The sequence below is a fragment of the Pteropus vampyrus genome, unplaced genomic scaffold (genome assembly GCF_000151845.1).
Source record: "Pteropus vampyrus isolate Shadow unplaced genomic scaffold, Pvam_2.0 Scaffold215, whole genome shotgun sequence".
Lineage (NCBI taxonomy): Eukaryota > Metazoa > Chordata > Mammalia > Chiroptera > Pteropodidae > Pteropus > Pteropus vampyrus.
Genome location: NW_011888996.1, coordinates 1,276,363 through 1,286,447, shown reverse-complemented (window position 1 = coordinate 1,286,447; position 10,085 = coordinate 1,276,363). Strand labels below are relative to the sequence as shown.

Sequence of the window (10,085 nt, the reverse complement as noted above, 5' to 3'; positions counted from 1 at the left end):
GCTGTTCTATGAGCACACTGCTCTCTCTTCTGAACAAACCCAAATTCTTCCTCAGTTCCTGTAATAGAAGAAAACCTACACCTTCCCTGACACTGCCCTGATAAGGTACAACTTAATCCCAACCCATTTACACTCCTATCTTTATACATATTGACTTCCCCAAACTACAGTGACTACTCACATATGCTTCTGTAGTCATAAACTACATTTATTGAGATGGGCATTATTATTCTCCATGTGTAGACAAGGACTGTCTGTCTTAAAAGTGACACATGCTGATTTTTCCCCTTATGTTGGAAGTATCTTGTGTAAATATGTTCAAAATATAATTTCTGATGATTCTGAAAGACCTTTCTGGTAAAAGCTGTTTCCCTCAGCTAGTCTTCCAAAGCTGTGAAACAATTAACCTGGGGATTAGAGGATCAATAAAAAAAGGCTGACTCTAGAAAACAGAGATGTTTGTCAATCCTTTTCCAAGACCTTTGGCTATCTGAATGACCTTAATCAAGTCATGGTCTGCTTGCAACAAGAGCTTCTCTCCACTGCTGACACCACTCTGTGGGATCCGTATCCCCCAGGAGGGCTTCTTTATTTAGCTCTTTACAAGAAAACTCAAATGGTAACAGCTGAGGCACAATTTTAAAAATCAAATGTTAAATATGGAATATAAGAAAAAGCCTTGCATTTGTTCCTTTGGTTCTGAAAATGATCATTCTAAAAAGCAATCCAGCACCTATTTCACTGGGTAATAGATGCTGACCATGGGCTTCTGAACAAATCCAAATTTTAATCTGTTTCTTATTTGTAATTCAAAGATCCATGTTTTAAAATGCCTTCATGACAAAGCAAGACCTTAGGTGTAATAATATCGCTTTGTTAAATTATTTCATATGTCAGCTGCAGAATATTATACCTTCTTCAGCATTTAGCTGGTAAGCGATGTCAACTAGCATTACCTCTAAATTCCTGAATGATTTTTAGTTTTTTTCCTAATTCTTGGTATCTGAAAAAAATACCTGCCAGATGATCATGAAAAGGTAAATTCCAGCCACTCTCTGAAATGAAGATTTGGGGTCAAACCATCGAACGTAGGTCCAGCTAGCAGGCGTGAACTGCAGCACGGCCCTTTTGATCTTCCCGGTAGTGGTGTGGATGTCCCTGTGAGAAAGGAACAGCTCCAGTGAAAATCCAGTGAGAGAAGGAAGGGGAAGGAAAAAAAACGAAGACGGGTAAAAACCAAACCAAACCAAACCAAACCAAACCAAACCAAACCAAACCTGTGCATTGACTATGCTAACCAATGCTAGGAACAAAAAGATTCCTTTCTATTTGAACCATCTCTCCAACAATGGTCACTGTATTCACAGGCGGAGCACTGAGAGCAGCCCACTCAATGGGGAATTTCAGGGATGACAGGCACAGCACAGAGGTCAGGTCGCTGAAGAGACAGGAGAGGCCTTAATTTGTGAACTGGCGACAAAAGAGGCTGAGAGGCATTAGAGACAACCATCTGGAACCAGGCCAGGAAGGAGGAGGGTGCCAGCAAGGATCATATTCCCACCCACTGTTCACCTCCTGGGTCAGAGCATTTTAATAAAATAGAGAACACACTCTTGAGGTCTCCCACATCATTTCTTCACTCTGTTTATTCCTCAGAAAAGTGAACAGCTTGGATTGTTGAACAGTGATTTTTAACCTTTCTTAGTTTTAATCCTAGAAATGACTCAATTAAAAACCTCATACTCTCATGAAACACAAACAGCACATGTATTACAAATGAGACCATTTAGGCTCAGAGAGAGCAACTTGTAGTTGCAAGCTCACCGTGCCTCGCAGATGGGTGTGCACGTTCTAGCCCTGTCACGAAACTCAAGGTAAACAGCATTTAATAACCAGTAAAGATTCTTTAATTCAACGAAGACTTATATCAAGAACCTGTATGTTCTCAGACATTATGCTAAGTGCTGAAGGCGCAAGTGCGAACAAGTCAGGCTTGGTATTCTTTCAGGGGAAAATGGCAGGGAAGGGGAGGGAACCGGGTTTGTTCCTGCATTCACTCGCCTACCCATCAAGTACAACATGAGAAAATCCACCCCCAAATAAACAAGAACTATGAAGGACCTGTATTTTAAAAAATGGCAAAGCTTCGTGGAAAGAGGTAGAGAAAGATGAGAATAGAGAAATACAGATTGAGAACTGAAATACTTAAGAGGTTGATTCAACCTAAGTTAATCTATAGTCGTTTGTACATTTAATGCAACTTAAAAAAAAACACCAATGTAATTTTCTGTTTATTAATTTGGTTTGTGTTTGGGTAACTTGACAAAATAATTCTCAAGTTGAATGTGAAGCATAAATATATGAAAGTATAGGGAAGCATCATGGCTGTGTTTAAGGAGCCAGAGAGTCTCTCACACAAATTCGGACTTAATTGCTTGCTAGCTGTGTGTCCCAGGGCAAATTACTAAACCTAAGTCTCAGTATCATCATCCCTAAAATGAAGAGAATAAAAGTATCCACCCCTAGGACGGATCATATGGCTCAAACAAGATACTGTGCATAGAGCTTACTTAGAGCAATATCCAGCACAGCCAGTTTTTGTTGCATTATATACTGCCTTAAATATATTGAAAAACATGCTTTCAAGTCATTGGCCAAGGAAAGAATTATTAATAAAAGGGATGGAGAAAACTGGTTAATCAATTGTAAAAATATTGTGAAATCTCCCCCTCACATCATATATCAAAATAAATTTTAGATTAAATAAGTTACTTTTAATAAAAAGACTAAACTATTAAACTAGAATAAAATACAGTTAACATTTACCTAAACAAAAGACTTAAAAATTTTAAAGTTTATATAACAAACCTACCACAAACAAAATTAGAAGGGAATGACAAAATAGAATATAAAGTCACATTTATGACAAAATGTAAATATGCTTAATCTTTAAAAAGCACTAATAAAAGAAAGAATTCAATAGAAAGTCTAGAAATTCAAGTTCACACAATTTTATGTGTAATAAAATTGACAAAGGTTTAAAAATAAAATTCAAAGATATAATGAAATGAACACATATACACATTGGTGTATACAGATGAGAACATAAATTGGTATATTCTACTTCTAAGAATTTGTTAAAAAAATTAGATACACACAAAGATAGATGTTCAAGGATGTTCACTCTAGCCTTTATAAAGTGAAAACTTTGAAACAACTAAATGATCATAAAAGGAAATTGATTAAATATGTTATAGTTTATCCATATGTTGGGATACAAAAAAACCCTTTAAAATCATGTTTTAGAAAAATATTTAAGCAGTGGAAAATACTCATTTTTTTAATATAAATAAAGGAAGTTTTAAACACAATAAAAACTACTACTACTTTCATCATCACTACCGTTGTTTTTTTCTTCCTTCATCAGTGGCATGGTTCCTGTCACAGTCAAATTGAGAAGCAAGTTCAGAGAGGCAGCTAAAAGAATGATGAGGTGTGCACTGCCCTCCACGGAGGCAGAGGAGGAACATGCAACTTAAACTAGAGTCAGAGACAACTACTTGAGGAGGTAACAAGTCAGCTGAGTTATGAAGGAAGAGGACCAGCCAGCCTGGCACATGGGAACACAGGTCAAACCCAGGTAAAGAGGAGTATGTACACAGGCTCAGGTCCTTGGGTACCCCAGAGGGCATGGAGAAAGGGACCTTACCTGCTGAGACTGCGGATGTATACTTGGTCCTAAAGACCAGAAGAAGCCATCAGAGTAATGACATGATGAATTGAACATTCTTAAAAAGATCAGTCAAGCAATAGTGTGAGAAGGTTTTGAGGAGTTAACCTGGGGATAGAGGACTAATTAATCTAGTGATGGGAGTCTGAATGTAGGATAAAAAGGAAGGAGAACATCTTAAATGATTTAGCATTTTCTGCATGAACGCCTGAAATTAGGTTTATAATCATTTCTGAGTTTCAATTACTAATGTATAATTTACTCCTTATCATCAAAGACGGTACTGAAGTTGCATGCTACTAAAGCAGTTAAATATACAGCGTGAAAACCTGTGACTGATGTCCAGAAAGAACACAACTCACTTGAAGCTCGCCCAGTGGTATGTCCTCATCTCTAAAAACCGGCAAACGACCATGCCCAACCAGATGCCACCACCGTTGCACAACAGGATGTCCAGAATGACCTGATCCCACCAGCACTCGGCAAAATTGGGCAGAAGATGCATGAAGAAAAGCTGAGAAACACAACAGATGATTGTTTAAAAAAAAAAAAGAAGGATACAACATGGAAAGATAAATTTCCTTTTAATAACACATTGTTTTAGGAGAAGTTGTTGGCATACCAGTTTTTCCTAAGTATGAGGGAAAAAAAGCAGGGTCTGCAATCTGGTTCTTGTTTTTTTATATTGTGGATGGTTTGCAAATAGTACTAATCCAAACAGCTCTTCTTCTGACATAGGGCTTCAAAAAAATGATGGCCTCTCTTTAAATACTACTACTAATGACTTTCATTGGCTAATGACAATAAGACAAGGACCTTGTATGAGGTCACACTGCAGCCAGGTTATGAAGATGCCTGGAAGTCACAGAGGGGCGCAAGAACATGGGGTGCATCCGGAATCCAATCCTGGCTCACCTAATCAAGAAGCTTCTGAGCTCTGGTTCCCTCACGTGTATGTGGGGAACATATTCTACCTGTTCTGATTTATGGTGATTTAGGATGATATATACAGTGTTGGGCACTGTTATGGACTGAACTGTGTCACCTCAAAATTTATATGTTTAAGTCCTCATTTTCAGTACCTCATAATATGACCTTATTTGGAAAGAGAATCATTGCACATATAATTGGATAAGAGGTCAAACTGGAGTAGGGTGGGCCCCGAATCCAATATGACTGGTGGCATTAAAAAGAACATGTGAACACATACAAGGAGAACGTCACATGAAGATAAAGGCAGAGATTGGGGTGATGCATCTACAAGCCAAGAAATGCCAAAGATTGCCAGAGAACCTTGAGAAGCTGAAAAGAGAAGCCTGGAACAGACTCCCTCATAGCTGTCAGAAGGAATCAACCCTGCTGATACTCTGAATTTGGATTTCTAACCTCTAGGGCTGTGAGAGGCACATTAATAGAAGCCCTATCAAACTGGCATGCTTCTAAATTAGGGTCAGGATAATGACTGGCATCGAGAAATATACTGTGCCCATGGCCAAATTTTGTTCCTTTGGGAATGAATAGTAACTGATCAATAAATGAATTAGTTCCTGAAATTTCATTTTGCTAATAGTTTGTCAAGAATGTATCTTTCATTCATTAAATGAGATAATACTTTCAATTACTGAGATACTTATTAGAGCTACATCTGGAATCCATTTTTCAGCTATAAAATATCATGGACACATGATATTAATTATAATTACCACAACAATCCTATTTATCTCAAACTGGAAACTAGTTAGTAGGTAAACTACTTATTTACTTCTAAGCAGATCTCATTACCCTTTATTTGTCTCACTTGGGATTTCGACTTCATTCTTTAGCTTTATTTCATTTGTTTCTCTTTAAGATTTGTGAGATTGAAGCAGGCTTTAAGTTAACAAGGAGTTATTTTTTTTTTTCTCACAAAGCTGTAAAATATTCCTAGGGGGTGGTTTAAATATTTTTATATCATAGGGGCTGGAGAATGGACTGCTTGATTGTTAACTGACAGACTACCTTCTTCCTACATAAAAACTATCCACACTGTAGGGTGTAGATCAGCAGTCCCCAACCTTTTTGGCACCAGAGACTGGTGCCCCTAAGAGAATCTAATGCCTGACGATCTGAGGTGAAGCTGAGATGGTGATGCTAGTGCTGGGGAGTGGCTGCAAATACAGATGAAGCTTCACTCGCTGGCCCACTGCTCATCTCCTGCTGTGCAGCCCAGTTCCTAACGGGCCATGGACCAGTACCAGTCCACAGTCCAGGGGTTGCGGACCCCTGGTCTTCTTACCTCAGTTAGCTCCCAGGTAATACTGATGGTCCAGCAGAGGCCATAACTACGGATCAATAAGGCCTTCATGGCCCAGCCCCAGAAATGTCCAAATGCAAATATATCAAAATGGCTGACAATCCTCTCCCAGGTGATAACATGGCAGTTCACAGCATACTCCTGTTTAAAATAAAAAAGGAAATAATTAGCAATACTATAAAAATTAACTTCCTTCCAGGATTCTGATAATAGGAACTGACATGACTTCGACAACTGCCCAATAAAAAAAGTTTTAATAACTGAAGATTCTTGAGGAAAAATGGACAAGCATTAGAGTTTATAAATTAGAATTGCTTTGCTCTGAATTGCAAAAGCTGGGTTAAAATGAGAAGCAAAATAATTTTACAAAGGCTTAACACATCTTAAAGAAGTGGTACCACATAGCCTATGTCGCCTGACCATAGGGCAACTGTGTTAAGGCCAGTAACAAAAACATAACTAAAATGGCATTAAATAAAGAATATACAGAATTCCAATGGGTTTGAAAATATAGAAACACATCTCCAAATAGAACGGATTAAGGAAGAAATCATAATAGAAATTTAAAATATATTTAGTATTAAATGATAATGAAAATATCATATATCAAAAATGATGGGATGTAGTTCAGCAGAACTTAGAGGGAAACGTAAAGCCTTAAACGCTTATGTTAGAAAAAGAAGAAAAGCTGAATCGTCTAACTTTGGAAATTGGAAAAAAACAGATTAACTCCCATTTCAAAATATACTACATATTACATAAATATTAAAAAATTACAAAGCTTTTAAGAATTTTGGTTCCTTTTCTAATATATTTTTGTTTTTACTATATCCATAAGTAATTTTAAGTTGACATTACTTAACGGAGGTGAGGGCGCATCCTGCCCGCCTTCCAAGTGGTCTGAGGACTGACCTCTGTGACCCCATCCTCTCCATCGCTGCCCAACCTTAACCTAATACCGAGTCCTATTCATTTCACCTCCCCAAGTATTTCTTTCCTCCATTTCACCAACACGATTATTCCTTGCTTAGATGTCCACATTAGCTTTTTTAAATTATGAAATGTTTCAGGTATTTAAAAACTATAGATGACACTCTAATAAGCATCTGAGTACCCACCTCCAGCTTAAAACTATAGAGATTTTTAACTGGTCTCTCTGTATTCACTTTTGCTTTCTGTAATCTATTCTCTACAAACAGAATAATTTCTAGATAATGGATCAGATCATTTTGGTGTGTGTGTATGTTTGTGTCTGTGTTTGTGGGGGTGGGTGGCTGGGTAAGGCATCCTTTCCAGTGTAGAAGAATCTCCATTTCTACCCATTCTAGGCCTCCTTCCCCACTCTCCCACTCACTCTCTCATTTCCAATGGTGACCTTGGAAGAATAAAGAACATATAGATTCCAATGTCTTTGGAAATTATTTGCCTACAGATGGCACAGAGAGTTCTCGTCTTCTCCCTCCTTTTGGGAAGAAGCTTGTGGCCGTCCAATGGGACAAGCAAGAAGCCTAATTCAGGGGTGAGAGAGGCTGTATTAGCAAGGCCACATGGCCCAGGTCTAAAGCCATCTGCTCCACGGAGCTTTCACCAGGAAGAAATTAGCTGATATTCTACCCTCTTCTTTTGTTTCCAAACTTAACTGGAGATGGGGGTATTATTATAATTGATCCTCTAACAGGCAACTGATCTGCTCATAAACTGTCCATGGTGTTTTGTTACATTCAGAATAACATCCTAACTCTTCTTCATCTGTCTCCCCAGCCTCAGGTACCACCCACTCCTCCCTTCTATTCTTCTTCAGCTCTTGGCTGATCCCAGACTTCCCAAGTCAGAGCCTTCTCACAGGCTGTTTCCCCTTCCTGAAAATGGCCCCACCCCCTACCCCCACTTTGCTTGGCCAACTCCCATTCACATTTTGGTTGTCAGCTTAAACATCAGCTCTTTATGGAAGCCTGCCATGATTTCCCAGACTAGATTAGGTCCCTTTTGTAAATTCCAATAGCACCTATTTCTTTCCCTTTATTGCAGTGCACACGTCTATAATCACTATGCTTTCTTGGTTCATCATTTACACACTGTAGTTAAAGAACTGGGGTGAAAATTTCAATATATTACAATGTTTGATGCATTTAATATAAGTTTTTTTCTTCCCCTCCCAAAAGCCACATCTATACTTTATTGATGGCATATCTTAAAACTGCTGTTGACCTCCTGACACTCTATGATCAATCTTAATGTTATAAAAGAAGAGCCAATCAGACATCATGTGCTTCCCAGTGTGACACACAGTACCACCTATGAAGCTGTCCCACTGTAGGACAGAGAACTGAACTGGAATCTGGACTCAGCTTCGACATCTAACATCCAGTTTACAGGAAATATGGGGCACAGAGAGATACTGTAAATGACACCATGAAAATGCAAGCAGCAAAATCCAGACATGAGAAACTATAGAAAAGACAATATGGTTACTTTGACAAATAAATTTCAAGGTAAAAAGAGGTGAGGAGGGACTACAGATTAAAAGAGATTTAAGAGCTGTAGCAAATGCAATGTTTGGACATTGTCTGGATCCTATTTGAACAAATCAACTGTAAGAAATCTAAGAGGTGACTGGGGAAAGGCGAACACTGAATGTATACTGTTAATGTAAAATGGCATTGTGGTTATATTTTAAAAAGCAGTCCCTGTACATTAGATACAGTGTCTGAGGACTGCTGCAAAATAATCCAAGGTGTGGGGGGTAAAAACGAAACAAGACTGGATGTGTGTTGATAAAATTTTTAAAAATTATTGAAGTTGTCTTGAGTATAAAAAAAAAAAGAGCCAACAATTACTTGTTTCATTTGCCTCTAATAGACTCCGAGCTCCAAGAGGGCAGGGAGCCACCCTGTCCCGCATTGCCTGCCACCAGCGTGGTGTCCAACACACAGGAAAGGCTCGTATGTATTTACTAAATGGAAGACCGCCGCTTCAGACAACCCAATTTACAAATGAGATGTGCTCTGAAAGCTTGTCTGAAGCTTAGAATACATATTTTTGAATAGAATTACTATTTAGAAAAGTAGCAAACTTCCCAATTACACACACACACAAAACTGCCTCTAATTAGATTTCGACGACCCCTAATCTTGTTGTACAATATTAATTCTAAGGGAAAAGGGAGACTGACTTTCAGTGTGTGGTACCAGGCAGGGACTTGAGCCTATCAAGATTTGGAGTAGGTGGCAGCACTGAAGAAATGGGGAGAGCAGATGACCTTGGGAAGCGGGGAACTTTCGGTCTTGCACAAATGTGCTTCTCCTTCCCCCAACTGTATCAAAGGGAAGGTGTTTTTCAAGAGCCATCAATGAACAGGTCCTTAGAACTGTGGGAGACTTCTTCAAGGAAGTCGAAGTGATTAGGGATTAGAGATGAAGACCGAGGTGTTCTAGCACCAGCTGGACTCTAAAAGCTGAAAATAGCCTCATGCTTTTGGCAGGAAACAATTGGCCAAAACTTGAAAACTAGATTTCAAAAGCCAGCTTCAGCTCTTTTGGGACTGTCATTGTGACAAATGAATGTCCTTGTGATGTCAAATTCCTAAGGAAGCTAGACGGCAAAAGTGTTACTAGATTTAACCTCCCTATCTCACTGAGAGAATGGGCTAGACATAGACTTATCTGGGAATCCACCTACAAATCAGTTTACTTCAAAAGCCCAAGAAAATTGTGAGGGAAGATATCTTATCTGAGATATCTTTCTCCTAATCTCTATTTCACAGACTTGAGTGTCAAAGCACTTATTATTATCATAACCATATACATGAATTATATACTTGAAGACCAGTCTAGAGAGAAAGGACAGGTTTCACCAGCCTGTGCTTTGAGTGAGATACTTATCCATTTTAAGCTTCTATTTCCTCTTCAGTGAGGTGTGGATATTGCTGCCTGACATGCATGCGTGAGGCTTACACAGACTCAATACAAAGTGCCCAGCACAGTGCTTGGCAGAATAGACAACCCGAAATCAATCAGTCACCGCTATCGTCCTCACCATAACTGCCATAATCGTTATTGTCAT

The 10,085-nt window shown here is 38.7% G+C and overlaps 1 protein-coding gene across 3 annotated transcripts in view; it reads right to left on the bottom strand.

Moving 5' to 3' along the window:
* The window catches only part of PTDSS1 (phosphatidylserine synthase 1), a 61,841-nt gene that overhangs the window by 23,444 nt on the left and 28,312 nt on the right, over positions 1-10,085 (bottom strand). For all 3 annotated transcript variants that reach the window (XM_011372895.2, XM_011372894.2, XM_011372897.2), the window contains 3 exons: positions 6,006-6,164; positions 4,093-4,244; positions 1,017-1,158 (listed from right to left, as the gene is read on the bottom strand). In XM_011372895.2, coding sequence (XP_011371197.1) covers positions 1,017-1,158; positions 4,093-4,244; positions 6,006-6,164 — 453 coding nt within the window. The remainder of the gene's footprint in view (positions 1-1,016; positions 1,159-4,092; positions 4,245-6,005; positions 6,165-10,085) is intronic.